Below are 16,971 nucleotides of genomic sequence, written 5' to 3'. Positions count from 1 at the left end.
AAAAAAAATAGGAAGGTAATGTGGAACAACCTTTTTGGCTCCAAAAAGTAGTTTAAGACAACTTAAGAACTTTTATAAATAAGATCATATTTATATATATTAGAGATTATTTTGACTAATGTCCTATTTTAAAATTGAATATCAAATTTTTTACAACAATTTATACAAGAACTTATAAAATCACACTAAATACAACTTCAAACAAAAAAAAAAGTTGTAAAAAAATTGATGTTGAAATATCATTACCTCTTTGAAATTTATTGTCACCACATACAAAAAACCGTTCCATCGGACCCATTGCTGCTACCCTGCAACCCGCCGTCATCTTGCTGCGCCGCCACCGTCAGCAGGCACCATCGCCCCTTAGGCTTCAACACCTCTGTCGTCCCTTCCGCCGCTGTCGACCTTCACACACTGAAGAAGAGAAATGACTATTTTCTGAACCATATAAAAGGCATAATCTGCACCCTTGTCCTGACTCAAAATCAATATGTTCTCCTTTTAATAAGACGCTGATGAAGAAATTTTTGTTCTCCATAACCTGAACCATAGAAGTCCATCTCGCCGCCTGCTCTCCGCCCCACACCGCCTCGACCGTCACCACTAGTGATTCCAATGTATGTTACTTTCTATCAAGGATTTCCTTTCTTTTGTCTCTTTTATTTATTTATTTATTTATTTATTCATGATTAGGGATTTTCCGCATTCGCAATTTCGGTCTTGTTTGAACAACATATAATAATAGCCAAGGTTTTAAATAACGGTCGCGGTTGCGATCGCGGTCGCGTTAAGGTTGTCGCGATTTCGGCTGTAACGGACGCTGCGATACAAATAACTGTCTTTGCGGTGTGAATTAATCAAAATGTCTCACAAAACTTATTAAAACTATTTATATTATCATATAATAATGCATAATAACTTAGATTAATACATTTTCCATAATTATAACACTCATTTATAAACTTTGTATTGTTTGAAAATTGATATGCAATGTTTTGTTATAAATAATTTGATGCACTAAGAAATGCATGATAAAATCAATTCCAAAAATATATGACTTTAAACCTTAATTGTTTGCATCAATTTTTATGATATTTAATTCTTAGCCTAAAATGTAACTATTCTTTCATTATTGGTTCATGCTCCTTTCATGGAGATATAATATTCATAAACTATTTTATAAATCAGATTTGATGATTAAAATTGTTGAATTATGTTTAAGTTTTAAGAAGACATGTTTAAGAATGCATTTAATATGAATTAGTGTGTTCTAAATTCAAAAGGGAGCTAATGTTGTATAAAGTGAAATTTCTGAATAATATTCCCTAATTTTACATTTATTCCTTCTAAGATATCTTTATGAATGATAAATGATTCAACGTCATTTCGACAAAATTCATCTATCTGCATTCTTAATGAAATCATTATAATATTCTTAAAATGCATTTCTAAATAAGTTCTTGTTGTAAAATGCAACTTGAATCATTCTTACTTTTAATAGTTCATCTAAACTTTGTTCCTAAGATGACATATCATGATTTGCCTTGGAATTGGATCATAGAAATACCTTAATTATAAAATTTCATAACCGTATAAAATTTGATGATGTTCATAAATTTTGTTCTAGTTTACTCATTAACATATTCATTTCCTGATTCTTAAGTGATATATTTTGAAAATGGTTTTTGCAAATATGTTAATATGTATTATGAAAATTTCATTCTCCAAACATGTTTTTAAATGGATCCTAATTTAGGATTCATCTTTGAAAGATTTTCAAAAGAAACACATCATTTGTTCTTGAACTTTTTATGATGTTGAGAATGTTTTCATCACAAAGATCAATTAAAATTTGCATGCATAAGCCTAATGAATTAACACTTGTGTAAGTTCATATTTTTTAGGCAAAACTTTAAATGTATACTGATTGCATTATTAATCAATATCTTGTTATGTAAATGTCTTTCTATATCTTTTATAGAAAACGCATGCATGATCATTAATACGCTAAAACTCCATGAGTTAGTCTCTTAATCATAATGGATGATAGACGTGAGATTTATAACAAGAAAAATGTCAAAATATCATGAATTTGATAATACATTATATGTCATATGTTATTCTTACATATGTATTTTCATGAATTGATTTTTGATGACTTATCTAAAAATCATATTCAATGTATTTCAATATGAATATTTTAATTGAGTTTTATTGTTGATAGGATTTCAACTAAATAAAATAAAATAAAAATCATATTTAACAAGAGAATAATTGTGTAAATTGTTAATAAATTAACAATAAATTCAAACTTGGCATGAATATTTTGTTTAATCATTGTTGAATGTCTACCTTGTTGCACTTGCAAAATTTGGAGACAAGAATAGAGATATAAACATCAATGACATACTAGTATATGTTTGTGCATAAATATGTTGCATGAATACTTCTCTTCAAACTCATCTTATGTGTTTAGAATCTCTTTTAAGCATGAAAACTTGAAAGATAAATACCTAAGAGAACTCACACAAGCACACATACAGATAAGTTTAAACACATACTTGATTATGAACATGCGTGTTTTCCAAATTCTAAATACATGTAGTTGATTTCTATTATGATGAGAAAATCATATTGCATATTCATTTAAAGATGTTTACCTATTGAAAATATTTAGAAAAATCTTCAACATGAAAATCTTTGAAGAGAGAAATATTTTTGACATTGTGTCAAATGACTCTGATTTCATCGCTTCCACTAATGAATTATTTTCTCTCGTTTTAAAAAATTATTGAAAATGATCAATTGATCATAATTGTCATTATTCAAATGATAAACTGAAATGCATATTAATCATGATACATGCTTGATTATGTTTGATAAGAAAATATGACTTCGCAAGAAAACATGATTCTTATGTGCAATATATTTTTGTTGTTTCTTCCCACATTTGTACTTCAATTTTTTTATATATCATACTCAATATTTTTTGATAGATGCCAAAAGGGGGAGAGATATATGTGATGAGAGAGTAACATAGGATGGGGAGAAAAATCCAAGATGGATTTGATCAAAATGAATAATGTAAAGAATTAACATCTTGCATATGTTTAGGGGGAGTTTAATTAGAATGATAAGAATTAAACTCTTGTACGTGTTTAGGGGGAGCTTAATTTCATATCTATGAACATTCTTACATTTTATATTGTACACATCTATAAAACTTAAGACTTATTCAAAAGGTTTGTCATCATCAAAAAGGGGGAGATTGTTGAAACAAAAATCTTTTTTATGAATGTTTTAATGATAACAAACCTTATGGAATAAACACTAAGTTTTATGAATGGTGATCTACTGATGTCTGCACTTAAGTCTTTTCACAAAAGTTGACAAGAAAGAAGTCTCTTACAAGTGCATATATATATATATATATATATATATATATATATATATATATATATATATATATATATATATATATATATATATATATATATATATATATATATATATACTCATTGGAAGAATACCAAAACAGTACTATCACAAGCTCAAAGAAAATATAAAAAGAATATTGTTTGAATCAAATAAGTGTTGATTGAAGATTTAACAAGAAGATAAATTTTATGATCAATTGACACATCCTCGTCACCACATGGTTTTCATCAAAGCCTTAAAGATTCGAGGAATAAATGATTAAAATTTGAAAGGAATTATCTTCAAATAGCTTCTAAAAAGAGTTTAAGCAAAAGGTACAAAAGTTTCATTAAAAAGAATGATTGAATGTACCTTCATGTTTACATGCATGCCTAAACTAAAACATCTCAAAGATACTCAATGGAAAGAAACATTGTGTGCAATCACCAACATGAACTATGAGATAAATTGCATCATCAACAAAATAATTAAAGGTTAATTAACCGAGAATGTATTGTCATCCCATATAGAAGAGAACATTATCAACTCCGATGAAAGAATATTCTCATGATGAGGATGCATATTACATTAGAAATTATTCTCATCATTTCATCAAAATGATTAGAATCAGCTTTAAAGAGAAATCAATTCATGAATGAATTATTTATTAAGTCATTCATTTATGATATTGATCGGAGAATGATCAAAGAAGAAAATTCATGATCATATGCTTTGAGATTCTATCATAAAATACTTATGATGGTCCAAGAATCCTCTATCACTATTCAAGATATGATTTGGAGAACATAAATCAATCAAAGGAATTTTGACTTTGAGAAAGGTTTATCATGTTCCTACAAATATCATTTTGGTCATACAAAATGAAGAAAACATCCTCATTTGATATTTTAAAAGATAACAAAAATATTACAATTATTATTTTGTTATCTACTAGTGTGTTTTGTGAGAAATGTTTAATGAGAATGTTCTTGTTAAAGAGAAGAACATTCTAAGATTACAAGTGAAGTTGAAAACGTCCTTACCAAAGCAAATAAGCAAAAGGACATAAATGAACTTTGTGGTACAAATCTAAGAACAAAATATGTGGCATGCCACGTGGCAAAAGTTGCACAGTCAGCAACTGCCACGTGGCCAAAACCATGCCAAATCATAATTGAAGCGGGGTCAGAGACCTTTTTAAAACAATTTTTTTTTGAAGGGATTTTTTTAAATATATTTTTTACAAAGACGAAAATCAAAACGCGACAAAATTACAGGGACGAATTGCATATTTAAGCCATAAATAAGAGATGAATGCACACTTTTTTTGTTTGAGTTTAATAAATAAATATATGAATAAACAAATAAACCATCTAAAAGTAATTATTAATTATTATTAGAGAATTGCTATACAGTACGGACGCTGGCATACGAATTTTCACGGGCGTGTGTAAAAGCTCATTTTTCACGCGCTACAGTTTCTTCAATTTTTTTAAATTAGAAAAAAAAAATCGCTTCAGTTTCTCTTTCTTCGCAGCTTATCTTCAAACCACTGTTTCTCTTCCTTCCGCAGCACCGTTTAGAATCAATCAGCCACCGCGCCGGAACTATAGCTTCATGTTCGTGTTCTCTTTTCTTTAGGGTAAGTCATTTTTTACAACAAATTTACATGTTAATTTTTAAAATTGGAAAATCTCCTTCTTTCCATCTTCCCCTTTCTTTCTTTTCAGTTTGATATGGGAGATGTAATTATTGATGGTAAATCCTAAACTTGTGTTAGTTTGTTTAACATACTTCTAGTTCTATATGAAATCTTATAATTTCACTTCAAATTGTGAACTTTGTAGTACTACTTTGGAGGACGGATCGATCTGGTCCAGTTTGCAAAGATTGTTCAGGATGCTGGAATGTACTTGATTCTCCGAATTGGCCCATTTGTTGCTACAGAATGAAATTTTGGGTCTTTTTATGGCATATTATTTTTGCTATGATTTTTTCCTAGGTTCTAGAAGACCTATTGTAGGAGAGATGGATTGAGAGTCTTTTATGTATTGAGAGTACTTCCTTTGTTACATCTTATGCAGATGGAAGAGGTAATAAATTTGCTGATTGAAACTAAAATGTTGTTCCTGTTGGATGAGCTAGGACAGATTGGGAAGAGGTAAAACAAAGGCGGCTTGGCTTAGGATTTAGAAGCTTCAACAAAGGCCAATTTGATGTTGTTAGTATTGTGCATGATGTTTCTTCCTTTGCTGAAGAGTTCAATGCAACTTGTAGACGACTTTGGTTGTTTTGAAGGTTAATATTGATGCGGGATGCTTTGAAGACGGGCACACATGTTGGGGTCTGATCGTTAGAAACCATGACGGTGCGGTCATTACGACAAATACAAAGACTGAAAATGTGTCCATGTTATGAAGTCCGTGTTAAGACCATCCATGTTATGTAATAGTGAGCATTTGCCTTTTAGGAAGTCTGTGTTAAGACCATCAATGTTATGTAATATTACTCTTGTCTATGTTATACATGTCAATGAATGAAAAGTGTAGGAACATCAATTTGTGTACTTCAAGTTTTAATATTCTTAAGTAATATTTCTTTCGGCATCAATAACATGTTATTACAGTGTTTCAAAGTTTTAATACTCTTAAGTAATATGGTTGCCAGGTTTGCTCCAACCTGTTAGGCGCGGGGGATAGTGGGAGTTTTGCCTCAGCTGTTTTTCCTGTTGCTGCTGTTTTGGTTCTGTCAGTTGATGTTTGTTTGGCAGTTTGGTTTGAAAGGCTATGGCTGATAGTGAGGTGTGTGTATACGTGTGTTAGCAGTTTCCCTTGGTTGCCTGCTCTATTGTATATGTAGGCCTCATTATCCTTGTTTTTGGGAGGTTTTTATTTGGTTTATGTTTTTGGATTGGTGCCTTAGGCCTTCTGTTCTGTTATTAACAGTGGTTAGGGAGTTTGTTTTGAGGTGTTTCTTTTATAAGGCACCTTTGTGTTTTCTTTCCATTGCCGCGAGTGTTTTAGTGTGTCTTACACTAACTCGTCGAGAATAATATTTGCCGATTCAAAAAAAAAAAATCTTAATATTTCTTTCGGCATCAATAACATGTTGTTACAGTGTTTCAAAGAGCAATGTTATTACAAGTTATTACTTCTCTAAATATATTTTACAAACTCACATCAGTAACCATGACATGGCACTAAAAGTGACTTGAATAGGTTTGGTATATTGATATGATAAGATATGATCCAAACAATAATGTGTATGGTACACAAATGTGAAACATGAGAAGAATATATATAGCTTTGCGTCAGTTTCTTGTTAACACCACCCAACTTTAACATACTATGGTAGTTTATTGTTTCAATTTGTTTGGCACACAGAATTGTCTAAAATTACTCCATCTAATTCATGTTTAACATATTTGTTACGGGTATAGATTAGAGTGTCACATTTGCACACAAAAAATTGTCTAAAATTGAATGTCACTTTCAAATATACTGCAAACATATCCAAACAAACAAGCCTCCACACACTGATGAAAATAAACACCATAAGGCCACCAAAGGCCGAAACAGGGAAAACAAAACCAAACATCAATGGTATATGATTATTGTGCCATGACTGTAATCTTGCAGAACAGCAATCCTTAAACAACACAACAGCAACCCTGCAGACCCTCATGCCATGACTGTGCTGATCATTCAACTTCTATGTATATGATGATTGTGCTGATCTTTCATATGGTGTTGTTCCTACAAAAAGAGACAGAGATTGGTATTTTTTGTATTAAAATCTGATTGTATTCCCCCACAAAAAAAACCAACAGATTGTATTTCCAAACAATAAAAAAACTTCAAAACAATACCTGTAACAGGTCAGAATAAGAACTAAGAAGCATTATGATTTATGACCTGAGAATAATAAGGAGCCTACAAAGAATATATACTTAACAGTTATGTTCACGACATAAAAGTTTAAATGAAAATAAAACACACCGAATTCTGTTCATGATATTAATCAGTTGAGCATAATTCCTGTAATACTCGATAATTTCTTTTTCAGATCCAAATGACATCCCAGCACACACGGTGTTTCTTCTTCATATGTATCATTTACTTCTAAACAATCATTAGTTTCCAATTCATCACAAGACTCAAATCCTTCTTGCAATAATGCAAAAAAATAAAAATAAAATAAAAACCTATATTAATTGACTAACACAGGTAAGTAAATGGAACATCAATCAATCGACACAAATTTTCTACTAATGATATATAAAAACAACAAATACACAAAATACTTACTTGTGAGTAAAATTAAAACTGAATACTATGCTTTAGTGCTATGAATCAATGGAAGCTGTGATTGTAAGCAGAAACAGAGTTATGTGAGGATGAATATGAGACCCGATTCACAGAGGCTGGAGTGTGAAAACGAGAAAACGACCACGCCGCAATTTCACAACAAACGGGATTGAGCTCTAATCAGAGTATTCGATTCGCGGGAAAGAGGAGATAATTGGGGCGGGAGTGGTGAAGTGGGTCTTTTTTGTGTTTGGTGAACTGTGGTTTCATTTCCATTAAAGGATTTTATTATTCATTTAATTTTGTCTTGTTTCCTCTTGACATGAAACTGCAGCGCGTTTAAAAACCCCTTTTGCACGCGTCCGTGAATTTTCTTACACAAAACTTCCGTACCAAATATCATTTTCCTTATTATTATTATTAATTTATTATATTTGAATGAAGAGTAAAGCTGCGCCTACGTGTGTTATTCACCCAAAAAAAAAAAGAAAAAAAACACAACAAAATCGCAAATCGCAAACGGCAAGCAGCAGGAACAAAATCGCAAACCTGAACAAAGATATTGAAGCAAGAAACGGCAACACCAGAATCGCAAATCGCAAGCAGGAATAGAAGTAAGTAATTGATTTGTGTAAAAAAGATAAGATTCAGATTGCTTCTTCACCTGTTCTTGTATTCTTGTGCTTTTTTTTAATATGAGATTCGATTCCTTTTCTCCTGTTCAAATTTCTGAATTTTCAAGTCTGTAACGGAGTCCGTAACGGCCGCAACGGCGATTTTCCTGTGATCTTTGTTTTCGGCGTGAAAAGGTCCAAAAACGGTCACGGTGGCTGCTGATACCGCTTTGTAACGGCCGCAATCCCGGTACCGGTCCTTTTTTTGAAACCTTGATAATAGCACTCTTTAAAGAACAATTACACCTTATCACTAGAGTTTTTTTAGGGCTAAGAATTATTCTTGAAATTTTGTGATACTGATTTCTAAGCATCTTGCTGTTCCAATTACACCTTATCACTTTGTTACAGCAGCCAAATTAAACTAGTTACATATACACATACTTAATTTGAGACTGGTTTTCTATATCATCTATGGCTATTTCTTCTTTGATGAAGCATGATGTACTACATTGTTAGGTTGTTAAATAATTTTTCAATAGTAATTGGTAGAAAAGTTATTTATTTTGGTTTCTTAAATAGTATCTGACAGTTTATCTAAAGTTTGGGTTATATTTAGGAGCCAGTTGATGACTTAGCTATTAGTACTCAACTAATTATGCCAAATGTAGGTCCGTCCCGTCTAGCTTTTTTCATTTAATAGGATTCAGTTGCTATGATCATTATTATCATAGGATTCAGTTCAACCGTTCTTTAAGATGATGTGGCAATGTAGACTCCACTAAGAGATACATTTGGGTTGCACCATTGAAGACGCTCTAACTTGAGCGATTGAAAATGTAATTTATCCTATTGTTATTTATCTAAGGAGAAGGGGATGGAGGCCATACGTTCCCCATGGATGATGGATATTCGAATTATTAGTTCCTTTTGTTTAGCAGTCGCCATCGCTACAACACTCATAGAATACAGTTTGTTTATTTTCTAACAATATGAATATGGACCTGAGTTAGCCGGAAAACTTGCTACCTTTACAATACTCGGGCATAGTTGGGATTGATCAGACGTATACTCAAACTTCTGGACATATAACATGCAGTGAAATTCACTTGCAAGTTACTATTGATATACATGCACAACTAGGATGGAAAACTGCAAACATAAACAATTTACTCTTAGGGTCATCATCATTATCGAATTTCAGGGATATTTTCTTCAACCATATAATGGAATGACATGATTTGGAGGGTTCACGTCTAATCTTATCAATTGGATTCCACTATTTTGTATTGATTTGGATGTCTATGATTGATATCTTCCTTCCTGATAATATTTCCCATGCAAAAACATTTCCCTTTTCAATTCAATTATGATGTTCGAACAACCTTTTTTTTAATCTATTATTTATAAAGCCTAATATAAAAACGCATGGCATGAACATATGAGTGAGACAGGGGACCTGCAGTCACAGCTTTTTGTTTGATGAGAAGTTATGGCGGTCTAATTAATCTTACAAATATAGAATCCAATTGAATCTAATAATACACTGTCTTTCTTTGACATCACGAAAAATGCTATCTTATATAATGGTTAGTTTATATTGTATAAGTTAGTATGAATAAGCATATGTTTGGTTTCAATTTTGGGAGTCAAAATTATAGAACTTATAAAATTGATTTTATTATGTTTGGATGAAGGAAAAATTTGTAGTTTTTGGCTTCTACAATTGATTTTAGCCTTAAATTCATTGTTAAAAATCATTTTTATATAAATATATTCTTAGAGCATTATATTTTTTAGGCCACATTCTTACAGAAGGATAGCATTAGTTCTTTTGTTTTTAGCTTAATGTTTTGAAAACCAATTAAATGATTAGGCTGAAGCTGTAATTTTAATGCATGGCTTTTTAAATCAACACAAATCCTTTATTGAAAAAAATAACACACCCAAAGTCTTAAAACATGAAACTTCTGATTGAGCATATTGTGGCCGATGTAAATTTAATTGTTTCAAGGAAATTTATTCAACGTCAAATGGATCAATATTGCACCCCTTCATATTGAATTTTGGTTTTCAAATGCCGAAATTATTTTTAAAAATTGAAGGCTAAAACTGGTATTTAAAGTTTAAAATTAGGTTTTGCAAATCAAAACCAGTTTTAAAAAATGTAAAACCGGTTTAGAGCCCTAACACTGGTTATAAAACTAGTTAAGGATATAACTGGTTTTGCGAAGTCAAAACCAGTCATGTAAATTGGTTTCAAATTCCAGTTATAATAAATGGTTTCTATATGGATTGGTTATGTGGATATCCTATCCACAAGCATCCTAGTCAAGGGTAATGGATTTATGGTTTTATAAGGGCTGTAAAGAATTTCCATAGCTCCACTTTGTTTTCTGGGTGCAAATTTCATTTCCTCTTATTAATTTATTTTCTTACTACAGTTTTTCCATACCAAATGAAACTTTGAGCCATGCCATCGGCTATTTTTGTTTAATTCTTCACAGTTCACTCACCACCGAGCCCTCAGGGAGACTTCCACACTTCATAATTCACCCCATTTCCTATCTTTTTCTCCTTACCCTTATCTTTTATGATTTCCAGCTGGATTCTGGACTTTTATGTTTTCTGCAGCTTCAGTCCGAGGAGCAAAACATGGGTTTTCCTTCACATTCAATAGGTATACTTTCCTCACTTGAAAAAAAAAAAAAACATTTCTTTTATCGGATTCATATTTCTTTCTTTCTCTATTTGTATTTGTTCATTTGTTCAGTAATGATTGCCATATTGGCTTTATCTTTTTATTGTCTACCTTCTTACTTCCCAGTTGAGTGGAAATGGGCGAAAGCATATTTTGTTTTCATGAGTTTATTTGGGCTATATATCTTTTGGGCTACTACTTATTTGGATTCATATCTTCTCAACTTATTTCTGCAAAATGTAATCCAAAAGTTAAATGTGGTTATATAGTGTAGATCGCATTTTCTCAAAAAAAAAAAAAAAAAAAAATATTAATGGTTGTATAAGATATAACCTCAGGCTCCTTTGATAGTGGTCCTGACTCCTGAATACAATTTATATTCTCGCAATGCAGATATAGCTTATTCTGGCTATGCTTAGTTGAAGAAGTTCCAACCGTTGCATCATCCCCCAGCACAGCTTTTCGATCTTTTACTCCATACAAGTCAATACATCCAAGAACTTACAGGACACCGAGACATGGTTCAAGAGCGCCCCCTACATGTTCTCCATCAGCGCTTGTTCCACAGCAGAGATCAAATATCATTCGAAGCCATGGTAATAGGGGAAACTGGCTACCTTCCAGATACACAAGTAATGAGTCAGTTGAACTGAAGACCCAAAATGATGTTGTACGGTTCTCGCTATACAAGCCTGATGATATTGGTTCTGCGAATAAGAACCAGAATAAAAAGAAAAAATCAAGAAAGGCCAAGCTAAATGAGCTCAGATTCTATCGTTTGAAGGCAAAACAAAAGATGTATTCTCCTAATCCAGAAGTTAGAATTCGCTATAAGCTTGAAAAGGTTGGATTTCTTTGTAATACTAATAAGTTCAAAGCTTTATTTCCTGTAGCGATTGCTTGTGCTCTGCTTCAGCTGCTTGGTTGTTGTTACCGATGATTTACTTTTATGATAATTTTACCCGTTTGCTTGTATTCTTGTACGACTTTGTATATGTTTGGTTCCACTTCTAGAGGAACCAAAATTGATTCTGGAGGTCTAGAATTGATTCTGAGTTCTGACATGTCTGGTTGTTGTCCAGTAGAATTGATTTTGATTTTGCCTCCAGAATTGATTCTGCTTGAAGTTAGGATTTGTAGTTTTTGATTCTAGAGTTGATTTTCACACATAATTTTATAGTTCAACTCGCTTTTACATGAATGTATCCAAACACAATTCACTTTTAGTCGGAATCGGAATCACTTTTAACCAAAATCAATTCTCCCCATTGCACTACCAAACACACACATGTAATTGTATATTCTCTAGTTTTTTCATGAATAGCAAATGTTAGTATCAGGGTCGGGATTGAACCCTCTCCCTCCTTATCGGTCCATTCCTTAATTCCCCCATCCCAACCTTACATTTTCTAGTTCTGTAATAATTGTATGAGTATTGTTCTGATAATGTGCGAAGTTATATTTTTCATGAAAACATTTATTCTTTGATGCTTGAATGGAAGTTAGTTCTGTTAACCTTGCTTAGAAATAATATAATAGTATGGAACTGCCCTCCGCCTGGCATGGAATCTCTCATCCTGAGAGATAAGCTTGGAACTTAATGTCAACTTTCCCTCTTTTTTCTTTTTCTTTTTGCCTCGTTACATTGTAACACTACCAAAAAAAAAAAAAGAAATAATATAATAGTATATTCAGTTGGATATCAGATATCTTTCTGTTTTAACTTAGTTATGGTATATTCACACGCATACATTATTTAGGCCTGATGTCTTTTACCCTTGATTTTTCCTTTAATAGTTGGGATTTTAATTTTAACTCATATATCTTCAGGCCAAGCGAAAGGAAACATGGTTGATCGAAAAACTTAGGAAATTTGATGTACTGAAGCTCCCAGCAGAAACATTTGATCCTGAAATTTTAACTGAGGAGGAGAGGCATTACCTGAAGCGCACTGGAGAGAAAAAGAAACACTATGTTCCAGTTGGGAGACGAGGAGTGTTTGGTGGGGTAGTTCTAAACATGCATCTTCACTGGAAGAATCATGAGACTGTAAAGGTTATATGTAAGCCTTGCAAACCGGGTCAAGCTCATGAATATGCTGAAGAGCTTGCTCGACTGAGCAAAGGCATTGTGATTGACATCAAACCCAATAATATTATCATTTTTTACCGTGGGAAGAACTATGTACAGCCAAAAGTAATGTCACCTCCAGATACATTATCAAAAGCAAAGGTAATTTTGACTTTGCATTAGCTACTCATTAGCATAACGTATTTGATGATGATGATAAATACAATACAATATTTTTTGTGAAATTATGTAGTTTAAGTAAGGAAGGAGAAGAGTAGGAAAAAGAGTGATTGTCATAGTGTAGTAGATGAAAGATTATGATCAAAATGTGTTTTTTAAATTATAAGCAATCACAAATTAGTTTCTACTTTATATAATATTTTTAAAAAGAATCACTTTTCATACGATGTGTAAATTTCTTTTTTTAATCTGAATCAAATGAGTCCGAAAAGTGTAGAATTATCTGCTTGAGGTTGGTGTTAGATATAGGACTCCTAAGGGCATAAGTTATAGAATATTAGTTGTTTATTTATTATATTAATTAGTAACTGTTACATAATAACTGCTATCTGCAGAACTTCTATGTAACTGCTATAGTGAGTTAGGATTATAAATAAAGATGCAGAGGAAAAGGGAGGACATTGGGTATTTTGTATGTGGGTTGGTTTGGGAGAGACTAGGCTCTCTAACTCCTAGAGGTTGGTTACCTTTCTACAGTTACTTTCTTATATCAATAATAATACATCACGTGCATTTCCTTATTATTATGCAATAATCTCCCAAATACCATAGAATTATCATTTGTATTTATACATATCTGAGCCAGTATCTAACACTGGTATCAGAGCATCGATCTTGGAACCGTGGTATGTTATGGCAGAAATGGAGTTTCGAGTGTTTGAAGGCGAAGAAGACGCATATTGGTGGTTACTTTGCTTCGATAAATATTTTGCTGCAAAGAATACACCAGAGACAGAGAGATTGGCAGAAGTTGTGACTGCGTTGCGTGGATGTGCTCATCAATGGTGGTTTTGGTGGCACCGCCGTCATCCACATGCAAGTTGGCAATCATTCGTCACTGCCTTTTTGTGGCGTTTTAAACCAGAATATCGAGACGTCTTGCCTATACATGATGAAGAAGAGGAGCATGATATTCAATCGAAGTCGTTGACGGTTCAGGGTTCATTTGATGTTCAACAAGGGACTAACCAACGGAAAAACGTTCTGATTGAGTTGGAAGAAGACAAGGAAAAAATTCAGTCAGAAAATGAAGGAAAAAGAAATGAAGGGTCCATTGCAGAACCATTGAAAGGGTGTTTGAAGGACACGAGAAATTTCAGATATAGAAGGGAAAATGACGGTTATCGATGAAGATGTCGAAGAAGAAGTCAAGGTTCAGGATGCAGAAAAGATGAAGGGGGAGTTCCTCGCTGTGAACCTTAGTGTTCGCCCTATCATCATTGCCTTGCCGGGTCCTTTCTCCACGGTCATTTCAGGATTCTGCTGTTGGAATTCCGACAACCATTTTGAGGAGGGTGGCCAATGTCTTTTGATGGAGAAAAGGCCTACTGCTTCCTCACTCTCTTTCTGGGCCAAAAATACTACTCAAAACAGAGTGTATGATCCAGGCATATGTTTTCATGCTCCACACCTTGATCTGTCACTCTACTTCAAGTTATGGGATCCTGGAGGACACTTATGTTATCCTTCACCTTGAGGACAAGGTGAATCTTTAGGAGGGGAGTATTGTTAGATATAGGACTCCTAAGGGCATAAGTTATAGAATATTAGTTGTTTATTTATTATATTAATTAGTAACTGTTACATAATAACTGCTATCTGCAGAACTTCTATGTAACTGCTATAGTGAGTTAGGATTATAAATAAAGATGCAGAGGAAAAGGGAGGACATTGGGTATTTTGTATGTGGGTTGGTTTGGGAGAGACTAGGCTCTCTAACTCCTAGAGGTCGGTTACCTTTCTACAGTTACTTTCTTATATCAATAATAATACATCACGTGCATTTCCTTATTATTATGCAATAATCTCCCAAATACCATAGAATTATCATTTGTATTTATACATATCTGAGCCAGTATCTAACAGTTGGCAGTTATCAAGCATGAGTGCCTGTTAGTGTCATATATATTATTGCAATATCAGAGGGTTGAGATTATACAATCATTTAACCCATTCAGTTAAATACTTTCAAGTTATTACAGTGATAATAGTTTTTTGTTGAGCTTAAACTACACCGATGAGAATGATCTGTATCATTTATTGTATTCTAATACTAATTATCAATATTTCATAATCATAATGTTCATTAACTTTTTTTTCTTCATAATTCTTATGTTTTTTAAATCTTCACCGTTTGATGAATGTGGTTAACTACAGAAGTTATACAATGCAATAAATTTATGCCTCTGTGTATTGCAATTAATCGCAGTGTTAGGGACTGCTACCCTCTCACAGGCCTCATGCAAATTAGTAATAGAAGCTATGATTTTTTTTCTTTTGAGGGACTAATCCTCAGAAAGATAAACATGTATTAGTAAGTCATGTGACTATTTTCAGATAAATAAAGCACTAGTGCTTTTGTAGAGTGGACGAGTTAACTTTGAATTACTGATTATGCCTAAGTTTATCTGGAATATGTTATGTTGAGAAAGCATTTTGTTCTTCTAGCATATAGCTTATGTTTTTTAACTTGTTAAATCTCTAGGCCTTGGAGAAATATCGGTATGAGCAGTCCCTTGAGCATACTAGCCAGTTCATTGAAAGGTTGGAGAAAGAGCTTGAAGAGTATCACGAGCATGTTGCAAAGTTTAAAAAAGGGAAAGAGGACACAACTTAAGATGTCAGAGTGTACATTAATATGTTATTCTCAATTTTATTTTTTTTCTTTTGCAAATAATGTTGGTTGAGTTGGCAATAAAAATGTTTGCAAGAAAATTCATTATGTTGTTTTGTCAGCCGACCCCATTTAGTGGGATAAGACTATGTTGTTGTTTTGTAGAAAAAAAATGCTAACAACATGCTTTTTAACATGTACTTTCCGAACATTCTTTCCAACACAAACTATTATTGAGTGAATTTCATGTGAGACTCGCTCGAAAACACGAGTTCTCTCGAGGTTGCAGTTATTTTGTCATGCACTAAGGAAGCTTGACTATATTTTCAGACAACAATGTCACACATAAGTCTTGGAAAATTGATTTTGTTTGGCCTTTTCATCTTTCTTGAAGCTTTAGGTCGGCAGCATAACTCCTGCTGGAGATGTAAAGTTGACAAGTTATAATGTTACAAAGAAATGGGTTTCCCATTCCTTATTTCCGGTGTCTAGGTATTGTGAAGACAATCAACATTCTAAATATCTTTTTAAGTTAATGATGGTGTTACTTAGCTTATGCTTTTATAACTGAAATTTCCTCGGTTATGTTCCTGCATATTTGTCCCACCACTGTGGGTGACATTTTCTCATTTTCCTTAAATATATCACCGAGTTCTATGTTTGACTTGTATGGATATCATGGTAGATTTTGCAAGCAATGCCAACTTTATTATTTTTAGGATATCTCAAAAATATTGCTTTTCATTTTTCACGAGACTTTCTATATATGTAATGTCATTATGATGTATTGTTGCTTAATTTGCTATCTAATATCTGGTTTGATTTTTTCAAAAGAATAGCTAGTTCCTGTTCCACTACTGGACATTTTCATCAGTTACATAATGTGGCAGAGTGTCATGCATCAGACAGATTCTATAGCAAGGTCTCAGTCATTAGTTTAGAATGCCAATTATTGAAAAAGGATTGCTCAAACCCGTTACTCGGTTGTGCCGAAACAAAGTTCAGTAT

General features: G+C 32.7%; 1 protein-coding gene and 1 long non-coding RNA gene across 9 annotated transcripts; one reads left to right on the top strand and one right to left on the bottom strand.

Moving 5' to 3' along the window:
- Positions 1-286: 286 nt before the first annotated feature.
- On the top strand, positions 287-16,255 carry LOC146934639 (RNA-binding CRS1 / YhbY (CRM) domain protein). Of its 8 annotated transcripts, none has more exons than XR_015007837.1 (6): positions 8,184-8,338; positions 10,943-11,018; positions 11,433-11,883; positions 12,870-13,271; positions 13,685-13,807; positions 13,955-15,146. XR_015007837.1 is itself a non-coding variant. In XM_085706549.1 (6 exons), exons 3-6 carry the CDS (start codon positions 10,960-10,962, stop codon positions 15,964-15,966), a joined length of 1,044 nt encoding a protein of 347 aa, XP_085562675.1. In that variant the 5' UTR covers positions 8,184-8,338; positions 8,467-8,588; positions 10,943-10,959; the 3' UTR covers positions 15,967-16,255. The 8 variants fall into 8 exon arrangements, 7 of the variants coding, with proteins under 7 accessions (XP_085562676.1, XP_085562675.1, XP_085562678.1 ...); XM_085706549.1 differs by lacking the exons at positions 13,685-13,807; positions 13,955-15,146 and adding exons at positions 8,467-8,588; positions 15,835-16,255; XM_085706552.1 differs by lacking the exon at positions 13,685-13,807 and adding an exon at positions 8,467-8,588.
- Positions 6,803-8,062, bottom strand: LOC146934640 (uncharacterized). The gene is made up of 3 exons (XR_015007838.1): positions 7,725-8,062; positions 7,286-7,349; positions 6,803-7,172 (listed from the first exon to the last, which is right to left on the bottom strand). It is a non-coding gene; the product is annotated as an uncharacterized LOC146934640 (long non-coding RNA).
- Positions 16,256-16,971: the final 716 nt, after the last annotated feature.

This window comes from Medicago sativa, chromosome 4, assembly GCF_051527215.1.
Source record: "Medicago sativa cultivar Bolivia chromosome 4, Bolivia_mono, whole genome shotgun sequence".
NCBI classification, from domain to species: Eukaryota; Viridiplantae; Streptophyta; class Magnoliopsida; order Fabales; family Fabaceae; genus Medicago; species Medicago sativa.
This window is presented reverse-complemented; position numbering and strand designations above follow the sequence as displayed.